At 36.1% G+C, this 18,219-nt stretch overlaps 2 protein-coding genes across 4 annotated transcripts; one reads left to right on the top strand and one right to left on the bottom strand.

Annotated features, from left to right (window-relative positions):
- The first annotated feature begins 8,234 nt into the window (after window positions 1–8,234).
- Window positions 8,235–9,500, top strand: LOC135679996 (transcription factor MYB1-like). Its single transcript, XM_065193974.1, has 3 exons — window positions 8,235–8,395; window positions 8,556–8,685; window positions 8,762–9,500. Exons 1-3 carry the CDS (start codon window positions 8,263–8,265, stop codon window positions 9,306–9,308), a joined length of 810 nt encoding a protein of 269 aa, XP_065050046.1. The 5' UTR covers window positions 8,235–8,262; the 3' UTR covers window positions 9,309–9,500.
- A 3,074-nt stretch (window positions 9,501–12,574) lies between these two features.
- On the bottom strand, window positions 12,575–16,842 carry LOC135679995 (transcription factor MYB1-like). 3 transcript variants are annotated; one of them, XM_065193972.1, is made up of 4 exons: window positions 16,704–16,842; window positions 14,477–14,656; window positions 13,358–13,487; window positions 12,575–13,287 (listed from the first exon to the last, which is right to left on the bottom strand). In XM_065193972.1, the coding sequence occupies exons 2-4, from the start codon at window positions 14,571–14,573 to the stop codon at window positions 12,867–12,869; spliced, it is 648 nt and encodes a 215-aa protein (XP_065050044.1). In that variant the 5' UTR covers window positions 14,574–14,656; window positions 16,704–16,842; the 3' UTR covers window positions 12,575–12,866. The 3 variants fall into 3 exon arrangements, with proteins under 3 accessions (XP_065050044.1, XP_065050043.1, XP_065050045.1); XM_065193971.1 differs by lacking the exons at window positions 14,477–14,656; window positions 16,704–16,842 and adding an exon at window positions 13,835–14,095; XM_065193973.1 differs by lacking the exons at window positions 14,477–14,656; window positions 16,704–16,842 and adding an exon at window positions 13,825–14,039.
- Window positions 16,843–18,219: the final 1,377 nt, after the last annotated feature.

Below are 18,219 nucleotides of genomic sequence, written 5' to 3'. Positions count from 1 at the left end.
TATGACTACTTCGTTGTTTGTCATGTACAAGAAAACTTGCACTATGTTTGCATTCAACTTTCATGCCACAAACACACTCCATACCAAATTTCATAGCCAATGCATTAACATGACAATATAGGTTAATGAAGCATTTTCACGTAATAGCCATAGAACTACAAAAAATTTCCATTATTTTCCATCAGTACTACTGTTTTAAGTTCCATAAAAATAAAATAGGTAGATTTGAATTTTGCAAAGGATTTAAGGTTGCTCATTGCACATCTACTATGCATACACCAAATTAAAGTTCATCTAGCTAAAAAAGAAGAACTAGGTTGATGCTTTTCAAACACTTTAATACCATAAAAAAAGAGCTATTTTCTTATAAAATATATATTTTAGGTATTTCTCAAAACGAACCCCTCTATTACTTTTTCTCAAACAATACATTTGAATTTAAAAAAAACTCAAAATATCTTTAAAAGTTTTTCCACCAAAATTTCTTGCTCTTTTTTTCGCCCGTTTTTAACTATTATAACGGTTTCATTTGATTTGTTTATAATATTTTTTAATACAATTTATAGTGTTTTATTGATACATCATAAATATCATAAAAATTATTAAAAAAATATTGTAAGTGGCATCATATCTTTCCTCTTCAATTATTATTCTTTTAGACCATTGGAATATCATATTTTTAGGTCTATAGTTAATTTGATTGAGGTTAGGAGTGTATTCATATCATTTCTAAGATTTTTAAGTAAACTTTATAATGTTTATATTATGATGGTTAAAACACTGCAGTAATTCAAAAACAGTATGATGAATTTTTTTTTAGATATTTCCAAAATTAAAAGTATTATTTTAAAAAAAAAGTAAAATGGGAGTATTGATTGAAAGATGCTTTAAATTGGGGTATTTTATAGGAAAATAGTCCTAAAAATATCATATAATACAAAATAGTAATATCAAAGTGGATCAAGGAAATTCTACATAAATAATTTTCTCATGCAGATTGTGAAAGTAAAAGCAAGACAAATATATATATATATATATATATATATATATATATATATATATATATATATAGTCTCCCCCTTTGCTCATTCCCTCTAGAGTCGTATAAACAACCATCAAAGGTAAAACCTGCATCCCGAGAAGACCATATCCCACCAGAAACATAGCCATATCCAAATTGTTCAGTTTAAACCTTACTAAATTGTTCATTCTGACAAAAAAGTATGCAGCGGAGGTATCTAATCAATTCAAAACTCGATAAAATCGACACCCAAAAGGTGAGATTTTTTTCTTTCAGGAGAAAAAGAGCAAAAGCAAAAGCGAATGAAACAGTGAGGACTGAGAGGCACTCACTTTGTAGCTTCTTTTCCATATATCTGAAGAAAAATAAGGCGTTGGAAGGGAACACAAATCAAGAAAGAAAGCATGAGAAGAAAGAAGATGATAAAGACGTGCAAAGACACAAAGTTTGCGGAAGAGACGATGAGACAATTCGCTTCTTGAGATCCGGGGGTTGACCCCATGGCTCATGGTGAGGAGAGAGAAAGGACCAACGAGTACCTTAATATTGGCTCTATTTTGCTCGAAAATTTTATTGGTGTTGAAAATATTTGTGTGAGATAAAAAGAGGGGAGCAAAGAGGATAGTCTAATATAGTTGAAGAGCTCACAATATAGAAACTTAAGTTTTTTAGTTAGATTAGTGGTTATATATATATATATATATATATATATATATATATATATATATATATATATATATATATATATATATATATATGTATATAACCATTACATTTAAACTTTTTAAATATATATATGAATAAAGAAAGAAATTCAATCCATTTTATAAGATTGAATTATTTGACATTTATATGAATAAAGAAAGAAATCTCTATAAATCAATTATTTGACAAAGTGGGTGGATAAAGAAGAAACATTTTTTTGATAAATCCTATCTTCCCAAATATATATAATGATTAATATTTTCGATCAATAGAGACTCAATATACGAAGTGCAGTCAATCAAGCTCATCACATTGGTATAAGAGATTATGATTTAAAATATTCTTGATGTGGGAATATTTTCTTTATCATTCTCTATAAATAAGAGTTTTTCAAGTTTGATTAGGGATCCGAATTGTTTTTTATTATTATCTTTTAAACCCTTCACTGGTATGAGTATAGTCCCGATGTTAGTTTTGTATGTGATACTTGTGAAGTGAGAGATTCTCTTTGACTAAATATCTTGAGAAATTATCTAATTTCAAAAGAATAAGTCATGTTGACCTATGACATGGATTCATGATACACTTAAAGAAATGGTTTTGGATGACTAATTATATTCTAAAATTGATAGGATAAAATTTACTTTATCAAATGTGTGGATGACTAATTAGATTTCAGAATTGATAAGATAAAATTGATTAACACTATTAATTAGATTTTTAGGTATATTTATCTCTATCTAACTTGCATAAATCATACATATACTTAGAAAGAGAAGGTTGAAACATGCATGCAAAAGTACTGAACACTTCATCATCATTTATTATCACTTATTATAATCTCATTTAATGAAACTGCAATGGGTGCGTGAATATTCCAATAAGAAATGAGAACAAAGTGGTCCAACAAAAAGGATCACATAATAGGGTTCAAGAAAACTCTAAAACGAGCAAAACAAAAGCAATTGGCTCGGCAAGGTCTCCTAGGTGTGTGTATGTGTGTGTGTGTGTGTGTGTGTGAGAGAGAGAGAGAGAGAGAGAGAGAGAGAGAGAGAGGTTGAAGCACTATCAAACACCTTTCTACTACGTGGGTCAGCCAGATCTACATACAGATGACCCCCCCACCTTTGCTTCAAGCTGCTGGGGATCTAAGCTAACAAATTTTCTCAGTCTGTGTTGAAAGGACCACTGGATTAAGGATGGGAAAAGCAGGTGATCCCTCTTCTTTTTCTCAATCTGCTCTCGGGGAACACAGTTGAATCATTCTGCATGGCATCCTTGCGCTTGTCTTCTAGTGCTGTGTCTCAGAATCAAAATTCTACAAGAAGACAAGCATGCTGGAGTCATGCTCAGGAAGAGAGGGACTGCTGATGGTGATGTTTCATCGGTTTCTTTCCTAAATGACGCGCATAAGTTGTGTTGCTTGTTCGAGCAAACTAAGTGAAACTGATGAGCTATGCAATTGAAGTTGAAGCTAGCAATAACTACAAGTATGATTGTGAAACCCTAAAACATATCGTGATTTATAGTTTTCGTGTCAGGATATCTAATATATAATTTATGGATCAGTTGAATTAAGTGGAACAGGTTTGGTTTGACTTGGTGGTTGAGACTCAAATTAATAGGAAGAAAAAGATTCGAGGAAGATCAACTATGACAAATGGTAACAACTCAATTCTCAACCTACAACATGTAAGTGTTTCAATTTTCAATAGTAAAAGTATAATATTTGGTTTGTGAAGATGAGAATCATCTTTCTTTCATTTGATATGTGAGATTTGATTAAGAATGGTCATGATGATTGATAATATAGGAACTATGACAAGAGATCAAATAATTAAATTAAAAATAATAATAATAAAGATATGTAATGGCTCTAGGAAAGATTTAATAAGGTGTTTCAGTTGTAATCTTCTCAAGGATCATGAGGGCTACAAAAGCAAAGGATACATGAGACCTTTTGCAAAAATAAAATTTAAAGAGATATAAAAATTAAGATTGTCAAACTTTAAACCCTAAAAAGAGAGTTTAGATAATATAAAAATGAAAAAAAATGTGTGTCCTTGAATGAATTCTATGCAAATCTTATGGAGTTGGTCAATCAAATAAAGACTTATGACAAAACGATTAATGATAAGTGAATTATAAAGAAGTTCCTAATCAGTATCCCAGAAAAACTTGATCTTATTGTCGCTATGATTAAAGAAACAAAAGATTTTTTCTATATCTTGTGTTGAAAAACTTATGGGTTGGCTGATTCAACATTTAGAGAAAGTCATGAAAATTGTATTTCAATCAAAACTTTGCTTCCAAAAATGGTGAGGATAAATCAAATAATCAATCACAAAGTAAGGGGGAGCAACCTAAATGTAAAAACTAAGAAAAAGGATGAGGAACAGATAGAAGTTCATCAAATGTTACAACAAATTATGATATAAATTTCAACAAATAACGATCATAAAAAGGACGCAAAATATGCAACACAAATAATTATGAAGAGAATATTTATTATTATAGAGAAAGGATAGAATGTTACAAGTGCAAGAAGTATGATCACAAGCATATATATATATATTTCACTACAATTTAGCAAGCAAGTTTTTCATAATAAAACAAAAGTGAAGTGAATTTGTCTTTTGCATATCAAAGAATTCAAAAATAAAAAGATAAAAAATGGTATATTGATAGTGCTTATAGTAATCATACAATAGCGAAAGAAGATATTTTTCTTAACATGAATACCTCATTTCAATATAAAGTTAGGATGGGTAATGATGAATTTATAGAGGTGAAAGAAAAGGACACAATTAGTGTTCAAACAAAAAGAAAAGTTAAAAAAAATTCATAATGTGTTATTTGTATCATATTTAGATCAGAATCTCTTAGCATTGTGCAACTTACGGAGCTAAGTATTCTCTATATTTTGAAGGTGATAAATGCATTATCTATAATAAAAAAATAGAAGATAAATATTAACACAAGTAAGAATAACAAACGTGAGTATTTCACTTTCTCTTAGATATATAAATAATGTTGCTAGAAGATCCAATATGATAGATGATTCATAATTATGACTTGGTCACTTGAATTTTGGTAGCCTCAAGTTTATATCCCAAAGATCATTGATGAAGGACTATATTTTATCAAATAAAAGCAAGAAATTTGTGAGAGATATGCACTTAGAAAGCATCATAGGCTATCATTCCCTAAAGATGTTGTTTGGAGAGCTAGAAAAATACTTCAGTTATGGTACATAGACATTTGTGGATCCATAAAGACCCCGTATAGAATAAGTACTTTATTCTCTTTTTATTGATGATTACACATGCATGACCTTGAGTTTATTTTATGAGACAAAAATTCAAAGTTTTTATAATTTTTTAAAAAGTTTAAATGGGAATGGAGTGGTTATTATATTAAGACTCTTAAGAGTGATAATGATAACAAAAAAATATAAATTTTCTGAGTTTGATAAGTTTTTGTTGAATTTTAAATTTTGATGATGAAACCAATTGATATTGATAGTGTTTATGATATGATCTATGTTTTAAGTGACGCAATAAGCTTCGATCAGGAAGAGACAACTAAAGTAAGAAGAATCATGTTGGGCCAGAGAGAAACATATTAGAAGATTGGACGTCGAGCCAAAGGATCGGTCGACGTGTCGACAGAAGACCTCAGGCCCTGGGTTTGAGCATCGGGCATCGGGCCAAAAAGAGCAAAAATTACGTCAAGAAAATCGGAGTTACCGAGGTCAACTAGTCGATTGGGCAATAGGCCACAAGATAGGACGATGCGCCGAAAAATCGGACGAAGAGTCAATGAACCAATGACATGCCGGACAATATAATTCAAGCTTTATAATAATTATCTAGATCATAGGTTTTATTTGTGCAGGATTAATTATGATAATGATCAAGACATAAAGCAAAATGAAGTCATAGAGTCAAAACGAGACTTCGTTGGGTGTTCGAGAGTTCGTCAGAAGTTCGAACATTCATCGAAAGTTCTACTGAAATTGATTGAGAAATCTAGGAGCTTGCCGAAGAAACTCATCGGAACTCGCCAAGAAGATCGTTGTGAAATCCAGGAGCTTATTGGAAGTCCGCTGGAACATTACCGAGAGATCATCGAAAGTTCACCGGAAGATCGTCGGAAGCTCACCGGAAGAAACCTAGACTAATCGAACCGAATTTACTTAGTGTATGCCTTAAATTTCATGATTAGCATATAATTGAGATTCGAATTGGACCAGCCCAAATTAGGGACTAGTTGGGCGAATGTGTTGGGTCAAGTGAAAGGTCTAAACAGTGACTCAACAAGTGGTATCATTGTAGCACAATCTTCGAGATTGTATCATATGATGGTATCGCTAGATTAGATAGTAATATATTATTTATAAAAATTATGAACCAACCCATGAAAAATATATTACCTGGCGGTACCCGAGTCTTAAGAGTGATAAAAATTAAAGGAAAATAACTAACTTCCTTCTTTTCTCTTAGAAATCAAATGTAATATATTAATTATATAAATCTAATAAGATCGCTGAGATTTAATGATCCTCTCTCTACCCAACTTTTTCCAATCATTATAATACATTTTGGTGTCATGATTCTCTCTCTACGGACGGACGAGTTGGGTTTTGTTCCTCCTCACGTATCTTGTTGTTTAGTGAAGTAGTCGATAAAGGTAGCGGAAGGTCACTGATACTGTTGAGAATTAGGTAAGAGCTTAGAAGCGCAACAAAAGCTGCGCCGGTGCGTTCTTCAAGGCAGCACTAGAAATAACCTTTCCATACACCAACCTGAGTTTGCGAAGTCAGTGACAAAAATAATGATGAGTATAAAGAGTTTTTGGAGGACTGTCAACTGGCGGAGCGGACGGTGTCTTGAAACCTATAAACCCATTCTTCAACGTATAGATCAATCCATGTACTTGGGATGAACTTTAAGGATGATGACACTATGCGTGATTCATCAGAAAAAAAGCTTCCAAAGCTATATTTTTTATACATCTCATCAAAAGATTGATTCCCCACCGGATTTCTTGTTTGAGCTCATCATACGGACGTGATGTCATGCAGCAAAGTAAAATGGCTTCGGGAACTCCAGCCAGCCTTACTGTATGATCCGATGCTTGTATGCTTTTTCTTGCTTTTTTACTTCTTTTGAGAATACTACAGTGGTCGTTACATAGATAGATGCGATGCACATTTTGATTGAGAGTGGTCGGATGCATGCATGGTGTATAAATAATGTCACCGTTCTTATCACTGGAAAGTGTCCTATTTTTCTCTTTGTTTTTTTCGCTTTGGGTTTGATTGGATTTGTTGGTTGACAAAATGACTTTTTCCTACGACTATAAAGGATGCCATCAAGTCAAATGTAAAAGAGAACAAAAGAAGATATGCGATTCTGTTTCACGATCATTAGTTCCGATTTTATTAAATTTGAAATTAAAATCCAATTCCTTTCGATCGTCTTTATGTATTTTTAGATTTAGACGAGGAGAAAATAAAATATAAATTCTTTAGGTTTATGTGAGACGATCCGTAAGGAAATATGTACTTAAATAAGGATAACTCATGGTCTTATAATTGATCAAAAGGAATTAATTTTTTTCATAGACGTAGACGCAAACGTAGACGTAGATAAGAGTTATCGAACTATGTTAAATATTACGTCGGATTTGCTTTTGATTGTTGATCTTTGATCGAACTACATTAAATATTTATATTTAACTGATTTGAAACGATCATATTTTTAGTTTGATTCGGAATCATCAAAATCATTGCGATTCACCCACAAGTGTGTTAGCCTTTCACCAAACTATAAAATAAGATACTAAAATCTTCACTCACTCAGGTGACAACCATTTTGGGATAGTAAACAGCGGCCACATCGGACGACGCCGCCCACCTAATCTCCAAGGAGCTAATGCTTCAGGATTGAGACGCAAAGGGATGAACACCAGTTGACCACGCTTTGTCCCCAATGGAAATTAGCATACGTCCCTAACTTGAAACATACTGTCGCCACCTTTCTGCATCTGCAGCATGAAAAAGAGAAAAAGAGAGAGAAAAAAGGAAGCGAGGAAGAAGCGCTTTTCATGCGTTATGACCGAAAAGGACCGACACACAGCAAGCGACGCTTTCCAGTTTCCACCACATAGCGCTATCGGGATGAGGTTTGAAGGGCCAGTGCGAACGGCAGGTGTGCGTGTATGTGTGTGTGTATTGGCTCCTCTTATCCACGTGGCAACTGATGGGACCCACGATACGAATCTTGTATATTTTATTCGATTTATACGAAGAGAAAACGAGATGTAATATTTGTTGGGTGTGGCCATTAGGTGGTCGCAGCAGCAGCAGCCGCCGCTTCCGCAGGGCGCGTAGGCGTTGGTATGGCTCGCGTGATCAATTATTGCATGTACCTGTACGTGATCCATCTTTATAACGACGACTGTCCACACTGGTAAGAAGAGTATTTCACAGAGGGAAGCCCGGAGCTCCTCCTCCGTCTCCTGTCCCAACCATGGGTAGAAGCTCATGCTGCTCCAGGGAGAAACTCAAGAAGGGGGCTTGGAGCGCCGTCGAGGACAAGGTGCTCCGTGACTACATCAGAGTTCATGGCGAGGGCAAGTGGGGAAAGGTCCCCAAGAAAGCAGGTGCAACCGTAGCGACGCATGGCCTCTTTGTTCTTGAAGCTTTTCTTTGCAACATGCGTTCTCCTTTCTTTTGGTTCTCTATCTATTTGTTTTTAGTCGTTATAGACATCGTCTTGGTTTGTGAAGTGAGAAGTGAGCTGTGTTCATGATGCGGTTTCAGGGCTGAATCGGTGTCCCCGGAGCTGCCGGCTGCGGTGGCTGAATTATCTGCGGCCGGATATTAAGAGGGGGAACATATCCGATGAAGAGGAAGACCTCATCATCAGACTCCATAATCTCTTGGGAAACAGGTACTTGTGTTCTGCTCGCACGAGACCATGTAGAGTAACTCCTTCGCTGATCTCTCTGCGTCATGCCCACTCGCAGGTGGTCTCTCATAGCCGGAAGACTACCGGGTCGAACAGACAACGAGATCAAGAACTACTGGAACACCGTCCTGAAGAAGAAGCTGCAGGCTCAGCCGGTTGCGTCGACGGCAACCACCGTCCTGCACTCGGACCGGGATGGAGTCGCGACCCTCAAGAACGAGAAAGAGGCCGAGGCTTCAACGCAGTGCAGCCAGGACCGCGCCGCGAGCCGTCATCAGCAATCGGGCAGGAGCGTGCAGAATGTTCATTGCAATCGGTTCAACTCGTCGGCGCCGGCGGTCGGAGACCTCCATTCCGATGGTTCTTCCATGGTGGCCGAAGAGTGCGATCTGTTTGACATACTCAAAGGTCTCGATACCGAGGAGCTCTGCTCGAGGTATCTTCTGGAACTAGACTTCTTCCAGCTCCTTGGGAGCACTGTCCCACAGGACACGAGAGACTGGTGTGGTGGTGGTGGTGGTGGTGACTCCTATGTGTTCTTCGATGATAGATTCCTCCTCGAGGGTGCTATTTCTGATACTTGGATTGGTGGCGAGCACATCTGATCTTACGGTGGTCCAGCATCTGATGATTTGGTACATTCTTCCAGTCCAAATCAGAATATGAGTTTGTGGACCAAACATGTGGTTTTAGAGTGGCATGCTCAGACAATAATAGTGTGCCCTCTGTCACTCTCTATGCAAATGTTTTAGCAGTGTAAGCCTTTACCTTTTTCTTTTTGGGCTCTTCAACCTTTATGCATCAGAACAATGAGTAGTGCTTTGCAGCTACTGCAATGGTCCCACAGTTTCAGCTTGGATATGGTAGGTCCAAAAGAAAGCAAAAAGCAACCACTGGTGAAAGCTCTGCTCTGCACTTCCCGCGTTGATATAAGAGACACAGATTGGAATTTAGAAGAAGAAATTGATTTATCAAAACCTTTAAAACTCCATAAAGTACATTTTTGATTGAGGGAACATAAAAAAGTTAATTGCTTACTCTCTGAGAGATGCTAGTAAGAATGTCAGCTAACTTTCAGTAATCATACAGGCGGAAAGTAGTGTTTGTTTCTCAGTCTGAAGGCATCAGGTGCCGATATGGATGATCGTCTTCCTTGATCATAATTGATCGGGGTTGAAAGCATCAGCTCCTGAGCTACGATTCTGTCGAGGTATTGGCAGTCCTGTACGTCTTAGCATGATGGCATCTTGCTTTAAGGAGTGACAGAAAAAGGTGCAGAAATCATTCATGACTGTAGCAGCTCAGCTTTCATCTGTAACTCTATGATGAAGCCTTTTACCAAAACTCCAGTGTAATAGAAAGACAATTTGATTTATTCCACCTAATAGTCCTACATCTACCGCAGCAAAGGGAGGATCGGTGCATTAGGACTGGTGCTATCAGGCTGGGGCAGTGAATGAACTATTTGGATAGGGATAATAAGTACAGAAAAGGACTCGGGACATCTTTGAAACGCAAAGAGCTTTCATTGCGCAGTGGAGGATGCGTAAGGCATTATTCCAGTCTGAGTCAGAATGTGTGTGGAACACAGACATGCTTTATGAATTTTTTTGGCACTGTTCAAAACCCCTCTGTTTCCCTACCTAATTTGCTTAGCCTTAGTTTATTCCAACAAGAATGTTCTGCTCTTAGTCATCATTACTCATCCTGAGTTTTGATTCCCACCTTTGGGTCTTCCAACCTCATGAACAATGCACTGCGGTTAGTTCATCGTTCCAAGCTGCACATACAAGATCAAAGACAACAACAACAAATCTTACTGAGGAGTAGGAAACTGATAGCGCGTAGAATAAGCTAACATAAGAAATCAGAGCAGCTTTCGTAGTTGCTAAAAGATTAGTCTGTTAAGCCATAAAGAATGTCAGCTAACCTCAAGCAACCACAATTCAATGGCATTAGAAAATTGGAGGTCAAAGCATGAAGCAGTCAGAATACTATTAACAACATTGCTCTGTTCCTCTACGAGGCTAGAACGAGGACATGAACAACTTGTGTCCGGCTTCTGGCCTTAACAACAGAGTACTTTGCAGCTACCTCTAGTTGATAATGACAATTATAAACAGCTGCGGTCAGTGGTTTGGTTAAGATTAATAAGCCGATAAACCCTGAAAAATAAGAGTTTCCAAAACAGCAGGTGTTGTGTTCGTCATATCGTCTTGTCGAACACAGTGCTCGATCGTGATACTCAGGATTAGGGCACATTCCAAGCAAGCTTAGTTGTCCTCAGCCCTACTGGTCCCGACATTTACCGTAGCGATTCTGAGGGGTGGTGCGTGTTTGAGGTAGTGAGAAAGACAATAATTCATATATGGTTGGTTCTTGGTGTGGGTAAGAGGTAATTTAAGGGGACTAAGCCATTGATCAAACGATAGCTACTGTGTCCGAGGAATCCCATGGTGGTTTACCGAGGTGGGACAAGACGAGGGAGCAGAACTCGGTGAGTGGCGATGACCCTTTTGAAGTCTTTTAACGGTGCACAGCAGCGACGTGTCTTTTTCATGCATGCAGCGGACGTGCAGGGTGGGGTGGGAAGAAGGAAGTGGGCGAAAGTGACGCAGACGAAGAAGGTGTCTTTTGTAATTTCCTGAGGCCGCGTGGGTCGTCTCGTCCTTTCCCGTGTTTAGTTAGTCGCTTGGATTTGGTTGAAGATGTAATTAATTATATCTATCTTTTTATTTAAATAAATTTGATTAACTCATTAGATAATTAACTTAAAAATATTTAATAAATTACCACGTGTTAATATCCACTGGGAAAAAGAAAGAAAGTACGGATAAGAGAATATTAGGACTTTTATATTATTGACTTTGCCTACACCGAGTGGAAAGAGTTGGCTAAAGAAGTTTGGTACAAGTCTCTAGCAAATAAGATAATATCGGCTAATGAGGACATCATTAAGATCGACAAATTATCTTCACACAGATACAAATCAATCTATCACTCCAAAAATATTATTTAAAAATAATATTTTTTTTTAAAAAAAATAAATCATATATTTGATTTAATATGATTATAATTTTTCTCTTTTATTTTTGTGCTCGAATCTATATATAAAAAAAAACAGAACGAAAATTATCTGAAATGAATCAATAAATTGAGTTTTCATGACTGATTGATTTCATTATCCACATGTGAAATCTACTGTTACTAATTGTACTAAAAGATCAAATTACATCAAATATTCATTGTTACTAGTCCTACGTCAACTGTGAGATGAAAATATATTTGATTTGAGAATTATAATCGAGTTATAAATCATATAAAATTCCTCCCAACATATGAAAGTATTAGGAAGAACTGCGAACTCGCTGTTTTCCTTCTCCGGAATCGAAGTGTTGGCCGCTGGATTTAATTTTGTCGGTACGAACTAAGGTACCTCTTTTCGTCACGAGGCAAATAGAAACGGGATCCACTTCACGGGTGTCAGATGACGCCGTAGGTGAATGACGTGGTGGGGGTCCAGCACTCGGTACTGCAGCGGTTCTGAGTTGGTACCTCATGTTCTTTAAACAGCAGCTCATCATAGTGTTCCAACGTTTTATTCAGATAATTTCTCTGGAATCACATGAGTTGTTCTTCTTTTATCGGATCTTGTGAGGACTGGTAAATAATCTCTAATTCATTATCTTCCGACGTCTTTAATTTCCAAACTGTCTTCTTATGATTCAAAAAATAAAAAAGAAAAATCGAATCAATTTTACGAATTTAGCATTCTAGAAAAGTGGATATATACATCCAAATCAAATTGTTTCAGATTATCTGACATATTTATTGATAACATTGATAAAACATTTCTGCTCATCAAAAAGAATATCTTAATTGTATTTTATGTTCTGATAATCAACTTGAGAAACATACAGTCTCAACAAGTGAGGACGAAAAGTAGAAGGTCTTTGAGTAGCACAAACGTACACAATAGGGACACAATGTTGTGCCGACATTTTAGAACACAACATTTTCTGAGAGCAGCTTACACTTCTAACTCAGCAGGCTCCAATACTATGATTCAGACTGGAAAGTTTACAGCAAATAATTTAAGGTCCATACCGGCATATAATTTGACAATGTCCCCCAAAACACTGTTATCCGAAGATACACAAGGATCACCACCACCACAAAGTTTCATGTTCTTTTGGGAGATTGCTCTCAAAGATTTCGAAGAAGTTCAGGTCCAGAAAGTGTCTAGGACAAAGCTCCTCATGGTTGGAATCCATCAGTGGATTAAATAGGTCACAATCTTCGGGTGCTAAGAAAGAAGTTTCTGAAAAGAAATCTCCATCGACCAGCGACTCTCCGAACTTGTTTTCCCCATGCTGAGGAAAAGAGGGAGGGTCGTTGCGGCCAGTTGAATTCCCAAATTTCGGGCATCTGATCGTTTCTTGGCTCTTGCCGTTCATATGCTCATCTTCGCCTGAATGCATGTCGACTGACTGACCTTGTACCTTCTTCTTTAGGACTGTGTTCCAATAGTTCTTGATTTCATTGTCTGTTCGACCAGGCAGTCTTCCGGCTATCAAAGACCACCTGTAAGTTGAGCATGAAAAAGCTCCATAAGAAATAATTTGCATGGTCCTAAGCAAATAGTACAAGTTACCTATTTCCCAAGAGATTATGAAGCCTGATAATAAGGTCCTCCTCTTCATGGGATATGTTCCCCCTCTTAATATCAGGACGCAGATAATTCAGCCAGCGGAGCCGGCAGCTTCTTGCACATCGACTTAGGCCTACAACAACACCAAATTTGGGTCATAAACTAATAACAAGCTAACTCAGTATGAAAAAAAAAAAAAAAGTCCAACATAGCAAGTTACTTAAAAGGCTTGAAATGGTCTGTTCAATTTAATACTAATTCGAAGTAGTAAATCTTGTATCTAGAAAACCAGTGTCAATAAATGAATGCATATCAGTCTTAGAGTTTTCTGCATAAGAATAAAGATACAGAGAAGCCAAAGAAAAAGCCTTTATAATTTCAAAAATAGAAAGAACACAAGATTTAGCCCCTCAATTTGCAATCACCACTGACAGAAAGAATAAAGAACCACTAAAGCTAGTTCACGGAACTTGAAAGAACCTGCTCCTTTGGGAACCTTCCCCCACCTCCCTTCTCCATGAGCTCTGATGTAGTCTGTCAGGATCTTGTCCTCAGTGGCACTCCAAGACCCCTTGTTAAAGCCCTCCTTGGAGGAACATGGGTTTCTACGCATGTTTAAGGGCAAATCTTACAAGCTCGAAGCTCCTCTGTGGTATCAAGCCTATCTGTGGATTCAGTCCTAAGTGGACAATCTCTCTCTCTCTCTCTCTCTCTCTCTCTCTCTCTCACACACACACACACACACTCCTAGTAGTCTCACTTTCACATACATATAACTGAGGAACCGGTGGGGGAGTTCCATAGTGGTTCAGTGGCAGGTAACAGCCGTGTGGTCATTTGTGTGATGTGGATGTGGCTGCTATGCTAAAAAAACAGCATCACTGGAGGTTATTACACCAATTGAATAGAACACTAATCATTCCCATCAACATCAGAAAGTGGACTCCAATGTGTTAGGCCACAACTATGCACCTCATAATAGCATGATGAAGGCTAATAAACCAATTGAATAGAACAATAATCATTCCCGTCAATATCAGAAAGTTCTTCAATGTGTTAGGCAACAACTATGCACCTCATAATAGTATGATGAAATTCCACATGTGAATGAATCTACTGCACCTGCCATTCTCACTAGTCCTTCAAAGCTTGTGTTACCACCGCCATTGTCCCAATGGTGGACATAGTCTGTAAGTAGTAGATTGTCCACTGTTTGCATCAATGTTATGGCTAAACATGTAGTTTATGTACTGCTCTAGATCATTTTAGCAGGATCCTGAATGCATGTTTACACAGGGCAACCTGCAGATGAAAACTATATCTTGATGAACAGGACAAGATATAATCTATAATGACGTCACATAATTCTTAAAACAAAATAAGTGGAAAACCTATTTGAAGCTAGAACCCATAAATAATCTACATTATATAATGAAGAGATAATTATACTATTGGTCCATAAATTATGAGTCATTGTACAATTCCATCCTTTTATATTTAGTTGTCAAATTGAGTTCTCATATATTTAGTTTGAGCTTACAATTATTCTAATGGTTTTTAGGTTAGCTGACTGTTATTCCAAGCGGAGCACTCGCTTAAACACTCATCATTGAATGGCTTCTAACTTGGTCTATCACTTCTGACCTGGCCACTGATCTTAGAAAAGAAAAGGTAGTTGTGGCATCTCCGATCACATCAACTCCAATTCCACCATAAAGTAAAAAAAAAGAGCGGAAAGTAGCTTTTCTCCAACTAGTACACTGGAACTAAAGAAGAAAGCCCCCCAGCCTCCATCTTTATCCTCCTCTTCAACTCTCATCTAACAATTAGATTCAGCTTTTTTATTAAAAAAAAGAAAAAAAATTGCGTCATCTATAGGATTGCTAGTCGCAGTGGTAAGGCAGCAAGGTGTGGGGAACTATGATAAATTCCCATGATGTGCTGCTGCAGCCCAGAATCCCAGAGGTGGACTTCATGGAATTCTAAGAAACCAAAAAGAAGGTATTTGTTTTCCTAAGTTTAAAGACAATGACTGAAGTTTCTTCATATAACATGATGCAACAGACAAGTGATCAAACAAGAGATGTGATTAAGAATCTCAGAGGCAATAAGAGGCTTTAGCTAATAACAACCATCTGTCAACTCACAATGGAGATTCATAATTTTTGTGAAGACAAATTGCTAAAATAAAAGATGGACAGACAATTGTAGGTAGTCAGAGTCTGTTGACAATGGCAGATAAAATATATATGTTTTTGTTGCTTAGTGTCTTGGGTAATTACCTTAAAAGTGCCATTTAGCTTGGAGATGTCCCAGTGGAGACAAATATTAGCTTAAGGATGGACATAATCATGATAATGTAATGATTTTGCACTGATTTGCTTTAATAAGCAGGGGTAAGAAATGATAATATAATGCTTTAATAATGTCTTTCGGAATGGTAATTCTTTTCCAACTGCTAATCATTTCAACAGCTAATTATTCTGTACCTTGTACTGAATTTTGTAATGCTCCATAAAAGTAATCATTTCAACCGAAGAATGTTGCATGTAAGATGTGCTGCTACATGTGAAAGAAAATAAAACCAAAACAATGTCCAAATCTGTATTTTTCTAAAACATGAATCAGCAATCTGAAGTCTGAACCATATTCAATTAACAAATCATTGATCTTCACATCTTCCACGATACCTCATGAACTGCAATGCCACTTGTACTTACTTTTCTTATATCAGCATGCTCATGATCATTGAACCTTTAGTCGTCAACATTATCATCTTCTTTAATTATCAGAACCTCAAATGCCGCCTCCTAAATGGTCTAGCAGCATTGGCCTCAAATACCTATCCCTCGATACTCAGCAATCTAATCAGCTCACAACGGTGCACACATGTGTTGCACATTTTATCATCAGGTATCAACATAAGGTCCTTTCTAAGTCATCTTCAAAACCCAATATACTAACAATCCTGAATTGGGATCCCAAGGACTCCTAAATATTCACAACTGTCTAATCCATGTCCTTCCACTGTGCTTCACATCCACCCTCCTCATCTTTCAACTTTGGCTTATGCACAAACTGATCTCAGACAAAGAACCTCAATGTGTATTGGACATCCTCTCACACAACTGCTCCGAAAAGGAAAGCAAGAACCCAACAGAGCTCCTTTCTACAAGATTCTGAGCGAAACCAGTTCCTAACAGCTCTGTTTCCCATAAACTATGTGTGGCCCTGCACATATGGGACCACAACCCACTCAAAACCCTTCAAATCATTACAAAAAGACCAAGAAAGAAAAAGATTTGCACTTGGGAAATCCAACGCGAACAAAATCTTCTGCGGAACGTACTTGGTGTCTCTGTCGTCTTGTCGTGTACCGATTCCGCTCCAAGGGATCGCCAAGAGGAAGCAGAAGCCCCTTCTTCGATTCCAGCGAAAGGGCAAAACCAATTAAAGGATAGGGTGACTTCTTTGATTCCAGTTAGTTCTCCCGACGAAGAACGAACCCCTTTCCGCTTTTTGGCTTCATGGGAAGATGGGTCTGTTGTGGTCGCAATAATTCAAAGTCAACCGTCAAAATAATAGTGACATGGCAGGTTACATTGTAACTAACATTATATTATATATATATATATATATATATGTGTGTGTGTGTGTGTGTTATTGTAGTTAAATTCAATAACATCATTAATATTCAAAACTATAACTAACAGTATACCGCTCATCTTCAAATGATGAAACTAATAAATAGTATTTTAGGTATTTAAAATGATAATAATTTTAAACTCAAAACAGCTGCATATGATCTACTCATTAATCATATATTATTATATAGACGTTAATGAAGTGACGATATTTAAATATTTCAAGGATCATATATGCTATATTCAGATTATTATGACCAACCTAATAGTTATCTCACGTAGTGTACTTACTGAGAGACTTGATATCATGATCAACAAAGGTTTTAGTAAAATAGTAAAATCATATCATAAACAGTAAAATTATTCGAATCAATTGTTTCAAATTCCTTAGATGAATTTCTGAATGTTTAGCAAACATTTTACAGGATTTACAAAGCTTTCTAGAGATTCCATGTGGATTAATTATATATTATTATCTCCTGTATATAGATCCTATTATCATCGTAATTTTTATACTTAAAAAATTTATATTAAGATCCTTATAATTATGAAAAAATAAAAAAATTATTATTTATCCTAACACCATTAATTATATTAATGAAAAATATAATATGTAATATTATGTGCTGGATTGATAAAAAATAATAGTCAAAAAAATAATTTTAACCTTTATTTTTTTCTAATAATTTTATTAGCAAAAATATAATTTCACTTGAAACTAAAAATAATGTTAATTTTATCTTTTTAACTATCATTTTTGTATTGATCTAATATACGATGTCACATGTTTTATTTTTTATCTATACAACTAACTGATATTAGAATAAATAATATTATTTATTTTATTTTTAAAATTATATGTATCTTAATATAAAATTTTGAAGTATAGAAATCGTAGTGTTAATTATTAGCCCTATGTTAATTAGAATTATATTACTAACTAGAAAGAAGTAGAGGCTCGGAAAGAGAGATATAATGGTCTCTCCTCAACGGCAACTATTCTTTAGACTCAATTCAAGCCGAGCCAAGTTTCCTTCTTCCGAGGTTTCCAACGTTAGTAGTTAACCATGGGATAAAGCTGTTATGGTTGGTACCAGACAGCTTCAAACATCCGATATATCGAAAAGTATTATCTAGCATAATTAATAAAGACTTTTGATAATTGATTATAAACCTCACTTATTTTCTTTATAAATAATAAAAAACTACACATTTTCATGC

This window comes from Musa acuminata, chromosome BXJ1-7, assembly GCF_036884655.1.
Source record: "Musa acuminata AAA Group cultivar baxijiao chromosome BXJ1-7, Cavendish_Baxijiao_AAA, whole genome shotgun sequence".
NCBI classification, from domain to species: domain Eukaryota; kingdom Viridiplantae; phylum Streptophyta; class Magnoliopsida; order Zingiberales; family Musaceae; genus Musa; species Musa acuminata.
This window is presented reverse-complemented; position numbering and strand designations above follow the sequence as displayed.

Coding starts and splice junctions, on each gene's coding strand:
- LOC135679995 (XM_065193971.1), bottom strand. CDS start 13,967: ATGCGTAGAAACCCATGTTCCTCCAAGGAGGGCTTTAACAAGGGGTCT. Junction 13,488..13,834: donor GAAGGTTCCCAAAGGAGCAG/GTTCTTTCAAGT, acceptor GTGTTGTTGTAG/GCCTAAGTCGATGTGCAAGA. Junction 13,288..13,357: donor CATAATCTCTTGGGAAATAG/GTAACTTGTACT, acceptor CTCAACTTACAG/GTGGTCTTTGATAGCCGGAA.
- LOC135679996 (XM_065193974.1), top strand. CDS start 8,263: ATGGGTAGAAGCTCATGCTGCTCCAGGGAGAAACTCAAGAAGGGGGCT. Junction 8,396..8,555: donor AAAGGTCCCCAAGAAAGCAG/GTGCAACCGTAG, acceptor ATGCGGTTTCAG/GGCTGAATCGGTGTCCCCGG. Junction 8,686..8,761: donor CATAATCTCTTGGGAAACAG/GTACTTGTGTTC, acceptor GCCCACTCGCAG/GTGGTCTCTCATAGCCGGAA.